At 41.5% G+C, this 19,590-nt stretch overlaps 1 protein-coding gene across 1 annotated transcript in view; it reads right to left on the reverse strand.

The window, feature by feature from the left end:
• Window positions 1-10,616: 10,616 nt before the first annotated feature.
• GABPB2 (GA binding protein transcription factor subunit beta 2) overlaps window positions 10,617-19,590 on the reverse strand; it is a 26,299-nt gene continuing 17,325 nt past the window's right edge. The window contains exons 6-9 of the mRNA XM_023724533.1: window positions 17,345-17,458; window positions 15,119-15,304; window positions 12,002-12,132; window positions 10,617-11,890 (exon numbers count right to left, since the gene is read on the reverse strand). Of these exons, the coding sequence (XP_023580301.1) occupies window positions 11,591-11,890; window positions 12,002-12,132; window positions 15,119-15,304; window positions 17,345-17,458 (731 nt within the window). The 3' untranslated portion in view covers window positions 10,617-11,590. The remainder of the gene's footprint in view (window positions 11,891-12,001; window positions 12,133-15,118; window positions 15,305-17,344; window positions 17,459-19,590) is intronic.

Genomic DNA, 19,590 nt, shown 5'->3' on the forward strand with positions numbered 1-19,590 from the left:
CCCCTTTTTTGCTCTTGCGAATAATATTTCAGTGAACATAGGTGTGCATTTGTCTATTCGTGTCTCTGCTCTGAGAGCTCTTGGATATATACCTATAAGTGGGATTGCTGGATCATAAAGTATTTCTATTTCTAGCTTTTTGAGGAAGCAACATACTGTTTTCCATAGTGGTTGTGCCATTTTACAATCCCACCAGCAACGTATAAGAGTTCCAATCTCGCCACAATCTCCCCAGCATTTGTGGTTTTCTGTTTTTTTTTTTATCATTGCCATTTTTGCAGGGGTGAGATGGCATCCCATCATAGTTTTGATTTGCACCTCTCTAATGGCTAATAGGAGTCCTAGTGGCAGAGTGGTTAAGACTTCGACTGCTAACCAAAAGGTTGGCAGTTCGAATCCACCAGCTGCTCCTTGGAAACCCTACTGTGTTCTATAGGGTCGCTATGGGTCGGAATTAGCTTGACGGCAAAGGGTTTGGTTTTGGTTTTTAATGGCTAATAATCACAACCATCTTTTCATGTATTTGTAGGCTGCCTGAATATCCTCTGGTGAAGTGTCTGATCATGTCCTTACCTCCTTTTTTTAAATTTATTTTTATTTTATTGTGCTTTAGGGGAAAGTTTACAGAGCAAATTAGTTTCTCATTCAAAAATTTATACACGAATTGTTTTGTGACATTGGTTGCAATCCCTGCAATGTGTCAGGACTCTCCCTTTTCCCACCCTGGGTTCCCCATTTCCATTTGTCCAATTTTCCTGTCCCTTCCTGCCTTCCTGTCCTATCTTTTGGGCAGGCATTGCCCATTTGGTCTTGTATGCTTGATTGATCTAAGAAGGACATTCCTCACATGTGTTATTGTTTTATACCCCTTGCCATTGAGATGATTCTGACTCATAGAGACCCTGTAGGACAGAGTAGAACTGCTCCATGGGGTTTCCTAGGAGCAGCTGGTGGATTCGAACTGCTGACCTTTTGGTTAGCAGCCGAACTCTTTAACCACTGGGCCGCCAGGGCCTGTCTAATCTTTGACTGAAAGGTGAACTTCGGGAGTGGCTTCAGTTCTGAGGTGTCCGGGGGCCATAGTTTTGGAAGTTCCTCCAGTTTCTGTCAGAACAGTAAGTCTGGTCTTTTTTGTCAATTTGAATTTTGTTGTACATTTTTGTGGTTGCCTCTTTTTTTTCTTTCCTTGTGTTCTTCTAAGTGTCTTCCTTTGCCTTGGTCAGGTTGTGCTGACTTCTCTTAAATCTTAGCCCATTTTTTGATTGGATTGTCTTTTTATTGTTGATCAAGTTTTCTATATACAGTATTTAGAGATTAGACCCTTATCATATATGTGGTTGCCAAAGATTTTTTCCCCAGTTTGTAGGTTCTTTTTACTCTCTTGGTAAAGTCTTTTGATGAGTGTTAAGTATTTAATTTTTAGGAGGTCCCAGTTATCTAATTTATCTTCTGTCATTTGTGTATTTTTAGTTGTGTTTGATAGGCTATTTATGCCAAAAATTAGGTCCTCTAGTTTTGTCCCTGTGCCAATTGGGACTTTATAGTTTTAGCTTTAACATTTAGGTCTTTGATCCATTTTGAGTTAGTTTTTGTGCATGGTGTAAGGTATGATTCCTGTTTTATTTTTTTTTTGCAAATGGATATCCAGTTTTGCCAGCACTGTTCGTTAAAGAGACTGTTTCTTCCCCATTGAATGGATTTCGACCCTGTGTCAAAGATCAGCTGCCCAAAGATGGATGGATTTACTTCTGGATTCTCAATTCTATTCTATTGGTCTATGTGTCTGTCATTGAACCAGTACCAGGCTGTTTTGATTACTGTGGCTGTACAGTAAGATTTGAGATTGGGAAATGTGAGGCCTCCTACTTTGTTCTTCTTCAATATTGTTTTACCTATTGGGGGCCTCTTTCCTTTCCGTATCAAGCTGGAGATTAGTTTTTCCATTTCATTAAAGAATGTTGTTAGGATTTGGATCGAGATTGCATTATATCTACAGATCGTATTTGGGTGGTATTGACATTTTCACAATGTCAAGTCTTCCAGTCCATGAGCGTGGAATGTTTTTCCATTTATGTAGATCTCTTTTAGTTTCTTGCAGTAGTGTTTTGTAGTTTTCCTTGTATAAGTCTTTTATGTCCCTGGTTAGGTTTATTCCTAGTATTTTATCCTTTTGGGGGCTATCATAAATGCTACTGTTTTCTTTTTTTTTTTTAATGAAAGAATTTAATGAAGGGACATGAACAGAAATTGGGCAGGGTTAAGGCAACCAGCAAAGGATGTTGTGGTACACAGGGACTAGCAACAGCTGTAAGCCATTACTATGCCTAGACCTAAAGGGCAAGGAGAGAAAACAAGGTTACTGGTACCCCAGTGTCTTAGTCATTAAGTGCTGTCATAAGAGAAATAGCACAAGTGGATGGTTTTAACGAAGAGAAGTTTATTTCTTCACAGTCAAAGTAGGCTAGAAGTCCAAATTCAGGGCATCAGCTCCAGGGGAAGTCCTTCTCTCTCCATCGGCCTTCTCATCAGTGTTCCCCTGGACTAGGAGCTTCTCGGCGCAGGGATCCCCGGTCCAAACGACGTGCTCTGCTCCTGGCACTGCTTTCTTGATGGTATGAGGTCCCCCGCTACTGTTTTCTTGATTTCCTTTTCGGAGTTCTCCTTGTTAGTGTAGAGGAACCCTACTGGTTTTTGTGTGTTGATCTTATATTCTGTCACTTTGCTAAATCCTTCTATTTCAGTAACTTTCTTGTAGAGTCGCTGGAATTTTCTATGGATAGGATCATGTCATCTGCAAATAAGGATAATTTTACTTCTTCCTTTGCAATTTGGATACCCTTTACTTCCCTTTCTTGCCTTACTGTTCTGGCTAGGAATTCCAGTACAATATTGAGTAAGAGTGGCAATAAAGGGCATCCTTGTCTTATTCCCGTTCTCAAGGAGAATGCGTATATGCCTCAATTATGTTGAGGAATTTCAACATAATTGAATTTATCAGGAAAGGGTCCAACACCATTTATTGAAGAGTCTCTTCTTTCCCTATCAAATGGACTTAGCATCCTTTGTCAAAAATCAGTTGACCACAGTAACCTATAATCTTAACTAACTTACCTTCTTACCTATCAAAAATCTTGCACAAACCCTACATAGTTGTAGTTATCACTAGGTTGCTCCCACTTCGACACTCTCATGTATTTTCTACCTAATGATCTTCTTGGGGTAGAGGGCTCATTTTCTTTTTTTAATTTTATTGTTGTAGTTTAAGTGAAAGTTTACAATTCAAGTTAGTCTCTCATACAATAATTTATACACACATTGTTATATGACCCTAGTTGCTGTCCCTATACTGTGACAGCACACTCCTCCTTTCCACCTGATTTCCCGTGTCCATTCAACTAGCTCCTGACCCTCTCTGCCTTCTCATCTCACCTCCGGACAGGAACTGCCCATTTAGTCTCATGTATCTACTTGAGCTAAGAAGCACACTCTTCACGAGTATCATTTTATGTCCCATAGTCCAGTCTAATCTTTGTCTGACGAGTTGGTAGAGGGCTCACTTTCATAGATAGAGAAAATCTTAGGATAATTGCTTTAATTCCTGTTTTTTTTTTTTCCACCATCATTTAAGAATCTTATCTTTCAGAGAACCCAAAATTCCTATCAAATTCCTTTCCATTTTTTCCATCTTCCTGATAATTTCTCTCCCCAGGATTTTAACTCAGCAAGACTCTTAGCTTATTGTCCAAGGCTCCTAAGTCCCTGCTGTTTTTCTGTCAGCATAGCAAAGACCACATATACATTTATGAGGTACCTGCCAGAAGTACCTTGTATTTCATAAGTGCATTGTATTTGTTAACTATATGTAATTACCAACAAGCAATTATCCACATGCAGCCTAATACGTGGTAGATGTTTAATTTCCTAAAAATTTACTTTGAGAGCTTGCCTGGAGATTCTAGTTGTTAATCACAGATGCTCATAGATCATCCTTTGTCTTAAGAAAGGCATCTGTATTGTTAACTGAGCAGCTTTTGAGAACACTCTGTACTAGCCAGCTAGATTGGCCCACTCAGCCTCGGTATCAACGGCCGTTTTGCCACAACCAGGCTGCTATCTGTGTTTGCTTAATAAATGTGTGCTGAATGGACTGAGACAGTAGCAAGCAGCTTATTAACTAAGAATAGCTGTGAAGCCAGCAGAGCAAATCTACTATTTCCAAGCCTCCCTGAGCCTGGCGTTTTCCCCCTACATCTCAGCACTGACCTTACTCCCACACAAGGGCACAGAGTTGTTTCCTTCAGCTAGGACTACTGTCTTCCCTCGGTTGTTTACTGTTAGGAAAGGGGGGTGGTGGTGAGAAAAGTGAAGTGGAGAGATGTAAATTTAACAAGACAGTCAAAAGCTCTCTCCATTCTCACCTCAGTTTTTACCTCAACTTGCTCTGCCTTGCTCAGGCTGTGAGGCGGAAGCTAAATAAATCCCACTTGATCATGGTGAATTATTGTTTTCATATGTTGTTGATTCTGTTGGCTAGAATTTTGTTGAAGATTTTTGTGTCAATGTTCATGAGGGATATTGGTGTGTGATTTTATTTTTTTGTGGTGTTTCTACCTGGTTTTGGTATCAGGGTTATGCTGGCTTCATAGAATGAGTTTGGGAGTATTCCATCCTTTTCTATGCTCTGAAATACCTTTAGTAGAAGTGGTGTTAACTCTTCTCTTAAAATTTGGTAGAATTCTCCAGTGAAGCCATCTGGGCCAGGGCTTTTTTTTGTTGGGAGATTTTTAATAACCTTTTCAATCTCTTCTTTTGTTATGGGTTTATTTAGTTCTTCTCTGTTTGTGTTAGTCTAGGTAGGTAGTGAGTTTCTAGAAATTTGTCCATTTCCTCTAGGTTTTCGAATTTGCCAGAGTACAATTTTTCATAGTATTCTGTTATGATTCTTTTAATTTCAGTTGGGTCTGTTGTGATGTCACCCATCTCATTTCTTATACGCGTTATCTGCTTCCTCTCCTGTTTTTCTTTTGTCAGGTTGGCCAGTGGTTTATCAGTTTTGTTGATCTTTTCAAAGAACCAGCTTTTGGTTGTTAACTCTTTCAATTGTTTTTCTATTCTCTATTTCATTTAATTCTGCTCTAATTCTTATTATTTCCTTCCTTCTGGCGCCTGAGGGCTTTTTTTGCTGGTCTCTTTCTACTTGTTCCAGTTGTAGGGTTAACATTTTGATTATGGCCCTTTCTTCTTTTGGATGTGTGCATTTATTGCTATAAGCTGACCTCTGAGCACTGCTTTTGCTGTGTCCCAAAGGCTCTGGTAGGATGTGTTTTCATTCTCATTTGATTCTATGAAGTTCTTTATTCCATCCTTAATTTCTTCTATAACCCAGTAGTTTTTGAGCAAGGTGTTGTTCAGTTTCGATGTGTTTGATTTTTTTTCCTTGCTTTTTGTGTTGTTGATTTCCACTTTTATGGCTTTATGGTCAGAAAAGAAGCTTTGTAAAGTATTTCGATGTTCCGGATTTTGTTAAGGCTGGCTTTATGGCCTAATATGTAGTCTCTTCTGGAGAATGTTCCATGTGCAAGAAAGTATACTTGGCTGCTGTTGTTGGGTGCAGTGTTTGGTATATGTCTATGAGATCAAGTTGGTTGATTGTAGCATTTAGCTCTTCTGTATCTTTGCTGAGCTTCTTTCTGGATGTTCTGTCCTTCACCGAAAGTGGCATGTTGAAGTCTTCTACTGCTATTGTGGAGCTGTCTCTCTTTTCAGTGCTGTTAGAGTTTATGTATTTTGGAGCCCTGTCATTGGGTGTGTAAATATTATAGTTGTGTCCTCCTGCTGTACTGACCCTTTAATCATTATATAGTGCCCTTCCTTATCCTGTGGTGGATTTTACTTTAAAATGTCTATTTTGTTAGAGATTAATATTGCCACTCCTGTTCTTTTTTGAGTGTTGTTTGCTTGATACATTTTTTCCCGTCCGGTTTAAGTCTAAGGTGCGTCTCTTGTAGGCAGCATATAGATGGATCATGCTTTTCTATCCAATCTGCCACTCTCCGTCCCTTTATTGGTGCATTTAGTACGTTTACATTCAGCATAATTATTGATAGGTATGAGTTTAGTGCTGTCATCCTGATGTCTCTTTTTGTGTGGTGTTCACAGTTTCTTTGTTCCCCTTAATCTTCTGTGCTGAGTCGTTTTTCTTTGTGTATTTTTTTTCCTTTTTCATTGTTGTTGATTTTGTGTTTGCTGAGTCTTTATATTTTTCTAGTTTTTTATTTTGATTGGTAGGATTGTTAGTTTCCTTTGTGGTTACCTTAATATTTACCCCTATTTTTCCAAGTTTATACCAGTCTTTTATTTCTTTGTATCACCTTGACTTCCCCTCCATATGAAAAATCTATGTCTGCATTTTTTAAGTCCCTCTTTTTTGTTTTAATGTTGTCCTTTTTTACATATTGATATCTGTTTCCCTACTTTCAATGTTTTAGCTTTGATGTAATTTCGACTTCCATATCTGAGTCAATATCTGGTTGCTCTATCCTGTGTTCTAGTCTTGCGTTGTTATCTGATGTTATTGATTTTCTAACCGGAGGACTCCCTTTAGTATTGCTTGTAATTTTGGTGGGGGCAGCTAAATAAAAGGCAGAAGGTGTGAATTAGGTTAGAAAAGATGCCAACAGGGGTTTCCTCATTAGATCAGCTGGGCAGGGAAAACTTGCTACTGAAGTTTATCTGTGATCGCGGAGTAGATACAGTTTTTGACCAGGAGACTAAAAATAATCCAGTGACACCCTGAGATGGTAAGACTTTGACATTTTATTAAGAAACATCTTTCTTTTAAATGACAGTACAAAAACTGCATATATAATATAGATCTGTATAGTTACACACAATGCTCACCCATACATACATACATACACAAACTTGCTCATCAGAATCAAACCCTATTTCATTAAAATGCTAAATAAAAAAGAGAATTATATTTAAGCTTTCCTAAAAATATACTGTACATAAAGCTGTCAGACAACCTGAAAAACTGAGGGCACTTTGAGCAGAATCTAGCCCCCCACCCCCATGCCTTCTCCCCACCACACACAAACGGCCTTGGCAGAAGGCAGGAGGAGAGACACACAGCGCCTGGCAGGGAAGGAGCTGCTACCGTTATCGTTGATAAAGCAACATTCCTGTAACCGACTGGGAAGCATAGGATACAGGGTGTGACCTAGATTAATTATCAGCAACAACCACCTTTGAATAAACAGAAAATATGTGGTGGGGAAGGAGGAGAGTGGAGAGAGAAAAGACAAGGCCCACAGATTAGAAATGACCTGCTAATTAAGTTCTAGTACCTGGGAAAAACTCAATGAGGTAAGAATTAATGGGGTCACAGAAGCAGAAGTTGTTGGGGGAGACGGAGATAGGGAATCACAATTTCCTGCCATTAACAAGCCAAATTGCTGCTGTAGAGTCTAGGGATGTCACCCCACCCCTAATCCTAGCGGGGCTCAGAGGAAGGCCACACCAGAAGCTCAAAGCGACCTGATTCTGATTCACATCCTTCTTGCTCCTGGTCTCTTGTTAACTAAATTGGCATAGGAAATAGAGTGCTAACTCAGAAGGGGGAAAATCCATCCTATAAAATAGAAATAGGTAAGAGCCTACAGCAGCACATAGGTGGTCTGACGTGTATTCCATTCCAAAGCTTTTCCAGCAGAACAAAGATGGGTCTGCCTACAGGAGAACAGAAGGCCATTTTCCAATAAAATATGACAAAAAATGTTTCCCACTCAATACTAAATTCTGCGCGTCACATGTCTAGCTCTGAGGGCCCGTATGTTTTCAGGAGAAAGCCACGCACACTTTCTCCCCAAAATGATGAGATTTCCAAACTAGGAAAGTGGATGTATAGAATGTCTGCTCCTTCTGCGATGGCCCTTTACCTGGGGTTTCCTTCCTGTTCAGAGATGTACGAGATTTGCAAGTGCCAGTCAAAACAGCTACCATAGGAGCAGAAAGGAGGCCTGCCCTGTGGAGGGGCACTTCCAGCTCTCCCTCTGACACTACTCTGAATCTCTCAGTGTGCATGGCATCATCACACTGTATGCTCAACAAATCCCTCTAAAGCCAGGTGCTGCCTCTCCCTGGGGACTCACCCCTCCCTCCAGTCGGTCTCTCATTACTGCCTGTCAGAGCACCTTCCAACAGACACGTCTCTCAGAGAGAATCAAAGCAATGCTTTCTCTTTCTCAGTCCCCATACTGTGCACATTTTCAGGCAATCCTAAGAAACCTTCTCTATGTGTTTAATGAAATAAGAATATTTCCAGGTTATACCAGGTACTTGAGAGCTGAATCTCAAATAATCAAAGAGAAAAGTGGGGAAATCCATATGTATTTATAAATGTACACAGTAACATACACTCAGCAATGGGATATTCAAAAAGCACCCTGGTCATACAATACCTACTTCATCTGGAGAGCCCTCTGTAAATTAATTTCTTTTACACCAATAGAAAAAAAGAAATCATTTCATATGCCATAGATTTCTAACATTACTGACCAGACACAAAAATTTTAATAAAGCAATGGTAAGGCTGAAGAAGAGGTAAAGGCAAAACCAAAAATAACTGAACACAGATCTTACAGAAAAAAAAGAACATCTCTTAAGGCACTGGGTTAAAAAACAGAAAATCGAAAGCCAACTTTTTCCATATTTTAATTAAGAGACCCTAATTCTGGCAAGACAATCAAGAGATCCCACAGAGGTAGTGATGGGAAGGGAATGCAGGTTTATAATTAATTTCCCTGAAGCTAGGAACAAGAAATTAAGATTTATTTCTTCCTCTTCTGGGGGTGGGGGTAGGCTTAAGACCAAAATGCAAATGTAGAGTCTAAATTCCTGACATCAATACTGATACTGCTGAAGGAGCTTTATTTAGAAGTAGGCAACCATCCTAGACTCCAGGTTCCTCCTGCTCAAGTACCAACTCTGAATCCCCTGTCCGGGGAGGGGCACTGCTGTCTGACCTTCTGTCATCTCAGCTGCCAGGAAGTCTCCCAAACCAGGTAAGCAACGTTTTCCCAACTTTCAGGGCTGATCCAGAAAGATAAGCAAAATCCTGAAATGGCATTGCCGTTACTGCACTTAATAGTCAACTGCTAACTACTTCAAGGTCTCCTGACCTACTGTTCTCTCAGTGGCAATACAGCTGGAGAGCACTTTCTGCTCCCCTTGTCGGGGGTGCTGAAAGGTCCAGTCCAAGTAAATAAAAACGACTCTTTCTGCTATCTGCCCCTTTCCAGACAGTCCCTTCTCTCCCTCCCAGCCCCTCCGCTAACAAACTCCTGGATCTGAGAGACCCCGTCATCAAAAATGACTTGGATTGTAGTAGAGAATTTTGGGGTGGGAATGACAGCCTCCTAGAAGAAGAGAATAAAAAGAATTAAACAATTCCCCCCCTGCTAAAAGTGGGAACTCTGCTGTGTGCTCAGAAGGGAGTGCCCCCAATCATTAGCTACCCCCGAGTGAATAGCTGGGTCTGGGTATCTTCTGAAGAGTTCTCCTCCACCCCATTACATGTATATATAATTTATTTAAAAAAGGAATTAAAGTCAACATACGAACTAACAACATAAACTAATGGTACCTGGTCCCTCTAGTTAAAGTAAGGCTCTGAAATGGCACATATAGCAGCTTACTGTTAGCACCTGGTTCCCAAAGGGAAGCAGAATAGAGAGAAAACATCACAAACCGGGACAAGATGATCTGACAGCAGACACCACAGTTCCCCGCTCACCCTAACGAAGGCCCCTCCCCAACAGCATCAAGCACTCTCTGCTCACCTGGGAAGTGCTCAGGACTCAGGTCAGTGGAGAAAACGTAGCTAAGGTGACCAGTAGCCAAGACAATTTCAAAACAGATTTTTTGCCTATAAACCTCTAGTAGCCAATTCTGTCTGTTAAATTTGGTTTAGGGAGTTATGTTTTCAGTCTATTTTGAGCCCAAAATCATTCTGCACCTCTGGAAAACCGCAGCAAACTACTTTGCTAATCAAGGTAAATGGAGCCATGTTAACTGTCAAGTTTGTTTTCCAAATTAAAACTGCATGTTTTCCCCATGATCGCTATTAAGAAAACCGTATTCTAAACAGTCATTCCAGTGTTTCCTTGGCACATCTCCCTTGGGTTTCTCCTTCTAATCGACTACAAAGTGAGCAAGCAAGGCTAGAACAATGAGGGCCAATTTCAAAGGCAATAACCTCTTGTACGCAGCCTCCTCCAACTTCTCTCTCTCCATCCGTGTTCTTTCTTTTGCGAAAACTCCATGTTGACCAATAGAGAAAACCCAGCAGTGAAACGCTTCCCAGAAGTCTCTGGGCAGAGGCAGCAGACATCGTGGGAGAGAAGGGGGAATAGGAGACAAAGGACCCGGCCAGAATCTTTGGTTCCTTCCTTTATGGCACTGACTGTTCTCACTCCCTTTGCCGACCCTAAGCACTGAGCACCTGCGGGCACAGAGCTTTGCAGCAGGCCCAAGCTTAAGGAAACAGGGCAGCGTCCTCATCCCAAGTCAGCAGAAACAAAACTACACGATATGCTCGGCATTCATCGCTGGCCTTTTTTTTTTTTTTTGCATTTAAGAGGCTAACATCTAAGCTTCACAGAAAGGCACATGTCTATCCTAGGTGACAGTTATAAAATTCAACAGTTTTATAAAATTAAAGAATCTGAGCTTGAAATCACATAAAGAAATGTCTGAAGGTAAGTTGTTCTGACAACAGACTACCCTCCTGTTGGCGATTTTACAAAATCCAGCCCGCGTAAGGTTTGTATCTTAAGGCCAGATTGTTCCATAACCCCAGAAGCCTCTTCTAGGCCACCTGCCAGCATTGTGGAAGCACAGCCTGAAGGATTTTGGTTTCACATACACATCTCCCACATAAATTAAGTTTTCTTTCCCTTCTGGTTTTACAAACTCTATTTCAGTTTCTTTAACAACAGTATCTGAGCTATGACACAGAATGGGTGTAAATTTGCCAGGCCATTGCACATATTTCTTTTCAGTGATGTTAACTTAGGACAGTTGGGAGTGCTCACTCCTTTGGCAGTGATTTTCCTTCTCTCTTCCCCAGAGCTGGCTTCCAACGCCCCCTCCCAATTAGTTTTCTTCTCTAACAGATATGCATCATAAATCCAAGGCAAATTTTCAGGTCACTTGATGGTACAATTATTAAAGGCTCTGGGTGTGTATGTATGAGGAATGTTATCTTAAAATATTTTGATAGAAAGTCAGTTATTTAAAAAACAATGACTGAACCCATTAACAGCCGGCATTCTTTTACCTCTATTCTTAAAGTAATGATGTGAGCTGAGTAATTTGGTCCTTATTCTTTTGGCCCCTCAGGAGAAATGTCCCCTCAATTTGGCTTTCAATTTTCCAGTTGCAGAGAGAGCTTTCCTGAGCCTAAGCACTGTACCCTGCTATAGTTTTCTTCTTACGGACAGCCGTTAAGTTTTAGATCACGTTTGTCCCGTGTCTTCTCTTTCAAAGTAAAAAAGACGGACACAGCCCAAGTTGTGGCCCTTGCATGTTAAGATGAAACCGTTTCCATGGAAACTCCGCTATGAGGCTCCAAGGTCTCTGGTGCCCCCGTCATTTCTGTCCCTCTCCCTTCGACCTCCCCCTCTGTGACTACAACAGCATCTACCTCGGCCACCTCTTCAACCACGGCGATATCTACTCCGTTGGGCTGCTGGCGGGCCATGGCCTCCAGCCTGAGGCGGTACCGTTCTGCCTCCTGCTCCTTCTGCAGCAGCTGGTGGCGGTATTCCTGAGCTCTGCGATGGGCCTCCTGGAGCTGCTGCTGGAGGAGGGCTCGTTCACTGCCTTCCTGTAAGAGATTATCCAAGGGGAGACAAAAAGATGAAGAAGGCTTCAGGCCAAGACTCAGGGCTTTTGATGCCTTCCCGTCTCTTCCCTCCACCACTGCTACAAACATTACCTTCCTTTCCTCCACACTGTCTGCCATCTCTCCCATCCTTGGTTTCTTAGTCGTCGGCAGCTTCTCTACTTCTTCCTCCTCCTCTTCAATTACAGTCTCCTCTGCAACCTGACCGGCAGGCACAGTTAGAACTACAAGCCAAAGGACACCAATTGCAGGTAAATGAATACGCAGCAAGACAAAGAGATTTTAGTTTTAGTTTAAAAATTTGAAATATGTTCTCCAATATCTTATTTTTCATATTTCTTTGGGTTTTAGAATCAGTAAGTAAACCATGGCCTTGCAGAGAGAAACATAAAGGATTAGCGAGGCACTAAGAAGGCCCCAGAAAGGAAGGGTAGTGATGTGCAGGTCTGGAAGCCTTACAGGTAAGTCTTGTATCTGAGGTTCTAATAAAAGATGCTATGACCAATCAGCTTCTCTATTCTGCAGGAATAACCTGTCTAAAGAAGGTCTGAAGTCTCTACCTAAGATTTTTGAGAAACCTCTAATGAAAGCAGTTTGCCATTAACTGTACCTAATTAATTGTTTCTCTTTTCAGAGACGTGTGAGAGAAGGGTCAACACAAACACAGGAACACAACACACACAAGAGGTACCACACACCTATCAGAATGGCTAACATGAAAAACGTTAACGATGCCAATGCTGACGAGGAAACTGGATGATTCACACATCACTGGTGGGAATGTAAAACGGCAGTCACTCTAGGAAACAGTTGGCAGTTTCTTACAAAACTAAACACGCATTCGCCATACAACCCAGCCACTGCGCTCTTGAGCGTCTATCCCAGAGAAATGAAAACCTGCGTTTACGTAAAAACCTATACATGACAGTTCACAGCAGCTTTATTAGTGATAGCCAAAAACTGGAAACAACTCAAATGTCCTTCAATGGTTAAACAAACTTTGGTACATCCATACCTTGGCGTAACACTCAGCAAGCAAAGGAGCGAACTGCTGATACAACTTCAATGGCTCTTAAGGGAATTATGTAAAAAAAGTCGATCTCAAAAGGTTACATGTGGTATAATTCTATTTACATAACATTCTTAAAATGACAAAAATACAGAGATGGGAGGGCAGATTAGATGGGTGGTTGCCAGGGGTTAGGAACGGGGAGGGTGGGGAAGGAAGGAGGTGTCTGTGGATACAGAAGGGGAGCACTGGGGATCCTTGTGATGGACTAGTCTGCATCTTCACTCTGGTGGTACATACACAAGTCTACACATGTATTAAACGGCACAGAACTAAGCGCACACACACACAAACACAAACAGGTACACGTGAAACCGGACCATCTCAGTCGGGCTGATGGACGGTAGCAGGATCCATCTCCTGGTTGTGATATTATACCACAGCTATGCAGGCTGTTAACAGTGGAGGAAAACGGGTGAAGGGTATACGGGCTATCTCTGTATTATTCCTCACAGTTGTACATGAATCTACAGTTACCTCAAAATAAAGGTTCAAAATGTATATTTAGGTTTTCGGATGTATTATGATTTAACAGAAGAATTTACCTAGTTATTTGGTTTAGCTGATTTAAAAATTAGCTTGTATTTCCTAGAGACACATCAGGTGGTGACAGTGGAAAGCAGCTTAGACCTACGCTGAGTGAAGATGGGAGTTTGGTCAGGGATTTAAAACCTGCTGTAGGTAATTCACAGAATCTCAGTGTTCCTTCCTTGGACCTGGTTAAACACATTAGTAAGAGTAGTTCACCTAGGCAAAACCTCAAATTCTATTCTTTTACTCCAAACCAACTCTGTTCTCATTTATTTGTCTCCATTATAAGCAGTCTCTCACCTACCCAGTGACCCCCCCCAACAAAAAAGAAACCTTAAAATGATCATCATGTTCACAAAAATAGCAGTAGTATATTTCCAAATAGGACTAATAAGGATTTATGGTAACAAGGTTGGATTATAAAGATTTTATTCCTATTCTCTCTTTCCATACAGCAGAGATTCATCTCCTCGAACAATCTGAAAATGAGAAAACCCTCACAATCATTTAGACCAAGCCAGATGTGGTGACACAGAGAAACGCAATGATACCAATCCTCCGTTTTTCAACCTCCAATATTTTTAAGGAATAAAGTTATGATACACTGGCTTCTTTTTAAAAAAATTTTTTTTTTTTTTTACTTCTTAGATGCAGTTTATTTTTATAAACGTGATAAATCATCTCAACACTTATTTTTTCAATAATATATTCACATGTTCAAAAATCAAAAGCTATGGAAGTGTATTCAGTGAAAAGCTTCCCACCCACCCCTAGCTAGCCTTCTGGAAGTGACCAGTGTTATCAGCGTCCTGTACGTTCTCCCAGAGACAGTCTGAGGCTCTGTGGCATGTGACACACACACTGCCTGGCATCTTGCTCTCGCCACCGAACGGTATGTTTTGGCAGTTGGACCACACTGGTATAGAAGAAGTTTCCTTGTTGTTGTTTTCCTTTTTATAGCTGCGGAGTATTCCATTGTTTAGGTGTACCATAATTTATTCATTCATTCCCCTACTGACATATATGCGGGCTCTTTTTTATCTTTGGCTATTAGAAATAACTCTCTAGTGAATACGCTGGTATACGTGTCATTTCTCTGTGTGTGAGGAGAAATTCCTACGGAGGAGAAAAACTTGTCAGCCAAAGGGTATGTGCACTGTTAATACCGATGGGTGCTGCCGATTTGCTCTCTGAAGGCTGCACTAACTCACGCTCTCCCCAGTGCTACTCGAGAGTTTCTATTTCCTGGCACCCTGACGGCACCCTGGTGGCTTAGTGCAGCACTTACGTGCATTTCTCTAGTTATGAATGTCGTAGGTTGAACACATTTTCATATTTTTAAGAGCCATCAGTGTTTTCTTTTCTGTGCACTATTGGTTCTTATTATTTGCTCTTTTTTCTACCAGACTGGTTCTCGCCCTCAAATCTCATATATATCTTAGGGAAATTAACCTTTGCCAGACTGGTTTTTTCTTCTTTTTCACTGCTTCTTCACCCATCCTGCACCTGCCATCTTCCCATTGCCACTCTGTGCCTTAATGCCTTGGTTTTAGCTAAGTGTTGAGCGTCTAAAATACTTAATCAGCAGTTGTCTAACCGGGACAACTCACCTTGCTGCCCATCTTGCATCGTCACAATAAATGGCTGGCCAATGCCTCCAGTAGGGATTGCTGTCTGGAGACTACCCAGAGGGACTCCGTCGGTCACTATGGTGATGACCCTCTGGCCTCCACTCCCCACCACTTGCTGGAGTGATGAGTCAACAGAATTGCCTTCTACCATTTCCTCTGAACTGTCTAGAGATGACAGAAGTAAATTTAAAACGTCAGCTTTAAAAAACAAAATAACACAAAACACGAGTACAGCAATTTTAGCCTCCTTGAAACTGATAATATTCAGGGACAGAGGGAAACTTGAAAACGCTGTTGGATTCAGCAGTTCACAAAAGCAAGCTCTTGTGAACAATGCTAAGTCAGAGGAGAAGAGAAGACGGGGCTGCATGAGAAGAGTATTTTCTAGAATGTCCTCAGTGAGATGTGAACAGCTGGCACTAAATATGGATTATTTGCAAATGAGCTTTCAAATGCTGTTCTCAGGATGCTTAAACTTGTTTGTTTGTTTTGTAGGAAATATCAGAGACCGTAACAGACTAATACGCACCTTCAGTCTTCAGTGAAGGGTAAGATAGGTTGAATTTCCCAAACATACTTGAACTTAGAACCTGTTTTTCAGGGAGGATCTTTAAAGCCTAAATAAATCTGAGGAACTTAGGGGGAAAAAACCCATAAATTAGAGTAGATCTATTTCTAAAAGAAAATGGAGACATTTCATAGTGAAGTAACAAAACAATATATCAAATAGTCAAAGCACTAAAGAAGTTTAATAGGCAAAAAAAAGCAGATGGCTTCTCCCACCTAACAGATCAGCAGTAACCTTAATAGCCGCTAACACTTACTATGTGCCAGGTACCTTTCTAGAAGCTTTACATGTATTATGTTGAATCAAGATTTTCAGTTTGATTAGCCAATATCCCAATAAACTAAACACTATTCAGGGAAAGAGATGCCCTGGTGGCGCAGTGGTTAAGAGCTCAGCTGCTAACCAAAAGGTCATCAGTTTGAACCCGCCAACCGCTCCATGAGAGAACAATGTGGCAGTCTGCTTCTGTAGAAGATTACAGCCTTGGAAACCCTATGGTGCGGTTCTACTCTGTCCTATAGGGTTGCTATGAGTTGGAATCAACCCGATGGCGACAGGTTATTAGGGGAAACGGTTACTACCTCTATGGAATTTCTTTATCTAAAGAGTAGGTAAAACTTTGCAACAAATGGGATATGGACTATCCATATCAGACACATTCAGGTAGTTCAATGGAAATAGAGCTTTCACACCTCTTAGAAGCAAAGAACCAGGATATGTTAGAGCTGGAAGGACCTTGACAGAAAAGCTAATCCAACCATCATGCTAGAGACAAAGAAACTGAGACCTGGAGAAATTAGGTGATTTATCCAAGATCAAACAGTAAAACGACAGGACAGCCAGAACAAGTTTAATCCATTCCTTCCCCCTCTGCCATACTGTCCACTCACGCCCGTCTGAGGAGATCTCCATGACGGCTGCTGGGAGGAAAAACAGGCCTGGAACAATGTTCCCACCACCCAGATGTCAACAGCAGAAAGAATTCAGAACAATCTGCTTTTATTTATGATAGAGCAGAGACCCAGAGGGTTCCAGAAGGATTCTTGGATGACTACTGAACCTTGCCTTTACCTAAGTGAAGCACTAAGCCTTTTCCCCATAGACCACTAGCTCTGGCTAAGTGACTTGAAACTTTTTTGTTTTAAATATCGGAAAGGCATTACACAGCACGCATCTGCCCAACTCCACTGGAAATGCCAAAATAACATCTCCAGTGAAATTACAAGCCAGCCTGCCTGGAGTACACTGGGCATAACAACGAGAGAGGGGGCAGGCAGGCCCCCGTATTTGGATACTTTAATAGAAGCTATCTAGGCTGCTGTTTTGAATCATTCCGTGATAGCATCAGTCAAAGCATAGAGAGTATTTCCAAAAAATCTGCTAAGACTAAATATTTCAATCCGAAGCAACTAAAGTCAGGGCAAACCAACTTGGAACTGCAGAAACACAAGGAAGAACTCAGGCCTTCTCTGATTCTATCCCTTACAGACTGTCCTTCTGAGGCTCAACCATCCCAGGTCCCCAGATGCCTAATTAACCACGATTCTTTGATATTTCATGCAAATTACATCTGCTGTAGACTTAAAGACACAAGAGGAGAGTGGCGACCCATCCACCCGGCAGATGCCCTTACCCACCTGTGGCTCTGTGTGGGTTGGAGAGCGGGGCTGACGTCTCAGCGAGAGCTGCGAGCGTGGCCAGCACTGAGGGGGTAGCATTTGAGAACTGGACTCTCGAGGCCTGTGGGTCGCCTATTTCAGTAAAAAAGGCAAATAAGGTCCATGGAGAGAGTAAACTGAGATGAACTAAAAATGGCTTATTCAATCCGAACTCCAGCGTTTCCCTCTACTGTCCTTCATTCTGCTGTCTAGTCTAAACTGATATAAACCTCTTTTATGGTTTTAAAAGTCTGTCTCTTAAGGGAGAGGACATCCATATGCTCAGTACAGGGCTGCTACGCTCCTCTCACCTGAGCAGTCTCTGGGCCCCGCAGGTGAGGAGTGTTAGCTGACAGACAGGAGGCTGCCTGTCAGAGCTCCCCTCAGCAGCAGGCGGGAAGCCTACAAAGCCTGCCTCACTCCAGACTAACCTACAGCGAGGGAACAGGCCCCACGTGGCTTCACTCAATCCCACTACCTCTGTCCCTCAGCTAGAAAGGTGGGAAGAACACAACTGACGTCTAGTGCAAGGAAAGCTGAAAACCTAACATCTCCTCTGTTGAATTTCAAAGGCAGTACCGTGGATTAATGGCGGAAATGAATATTGTCCACTTCAGTTATGTCATGAAGGGCTTTTTCACTTTCACCATAACCTGTTGCCTTGTCTGTGTACTATTCCTACAGCACAAATTCCAGGAGGGAGTGCATCCGTTCTGCAACAGGCCCACCTAACTTTCTGCACCAAAAGTATTACTCAAAAGGTTTGCATAAATCTAACTTTTAGAAAATGAATGACATTTTCTTGTGTCTTTTCCATACTTTCAGAGATACTTATTATGCTACGTTAGCCATTTATTGCCTCTCAGCTCCAACTCTACTCTTCTCGGTCCTGTCTCGTCCTACTGGAGCTGGACCCTATAAACATTTCTTCTCTGTCAGCTGGCATGAGGTTAAGCTTTGCCAGGATAAATGGAGTGGCTGCCCCCTGTATCTGCTCTTCCTGTACGCTTCAGAGTTCTCCTCACAGAGTTAACCCACTGATACTAGTCAGTAATTCTTAGGTGTAAATTTATAAATTACTGTGTAGTTTTGTCTCCTGACTGGACTCTGACTGATACACTTATCTTCTTTTTAAATGGAATTTTAATTTGTAAGTTTTCCCACTACCTATGCTTAAAGATTCTTTCCACCCTTTCTTCTGTGAAGAAATTAGTTATCTGTAAAACACTTGAGGAAACTCCTATTTAACACTCTTTATAGGGAATCCTTCCACAGAACAAATAATCCTTTTCTGATACGACTCATCTAGGTAATCTCTTTTATAAATTTCAATTTCGTGGATTACTTTTGTAGTACCCTTTATAGGCGCAAACCAGTTTATTCAAAGCTTTTGGATGATGACTCTGGGAGCGGGGATGAGGGGAGAGAGAGTGATGATAGCCCCAATTTATTCTAATTCTCTCACAACATACCCCGGGAACAAATGGTCTGAGTGGCCCCCGGCGCGTGACCTCCAGAAGGAGACTATGTAATGACTCCTGTGCAGAGCAAGATCCAGCTACATCTTGTTCCCTAAGTTTCCTGCTTGGTTCCTGCTTTTCTCATCACCCAGTCTGTCATACCAAATGCTGACATAAGAGCCACAACCTCTCCTCAGAGGAGACAAGGAACAAGCAATTTTTAGATACAGGCAGTCCCCGGGCTGAACGTCTGACTTAAAACCCATATTAAAAATTCAAGATACATACAATGGTTTGTAATAACAAACAGGCGCTACTTTGCAATGGGCATTAGAACATTATATTATTACTATTTTATTACATTAAAGATGTTTTAGTGTATCTAGAAGTGTTTCTTTAATGCTTTTTATGCACAGAAAGGTACACTATATACTAAGACTTTCTTTATTGTAATTTAAGTGAAAGTTTACAATTCAAGTTAGTCTCTCATACAAAAATTTATACATACATTATTATGTGAACCTAATTGCTCTCCCTATACTCTGACAGCACACTCCTTTCTACTCCTGATTTCCCGTGTCCATTCAAACAGCTCCTGACCCTCTCTGCCTTCTCATCTCGCCTCTGGACAGGAGCTGCCCATTTAGTCTCATGTATCTACTTGAACTAAGAAGCACACTCTTCACAAGTATCATTTTACGTCCCATAGTCCAGTCTAATCTTTGTCTGAAGAGTTGGGCTCGGGAATGGTTTTAGTTCTGGGTT

This window comes from Trichechus manatus, unplaced genomic scaffold (genome assembly GCF_000243295.1).
Source record: "Trichechus manatus latirostris isolate Lorelei unplaced genomic scaffold, TriManLat1.0 scaffold00250, whole genome shotgun sequence".
Classification (NCBI taxonomy): domain Eukaryota; kingdom Metazoa; phylum Chordata; class Mammalia; order Sirenia; family Trichechidae; genus Trichechus; species Trichechus manatus.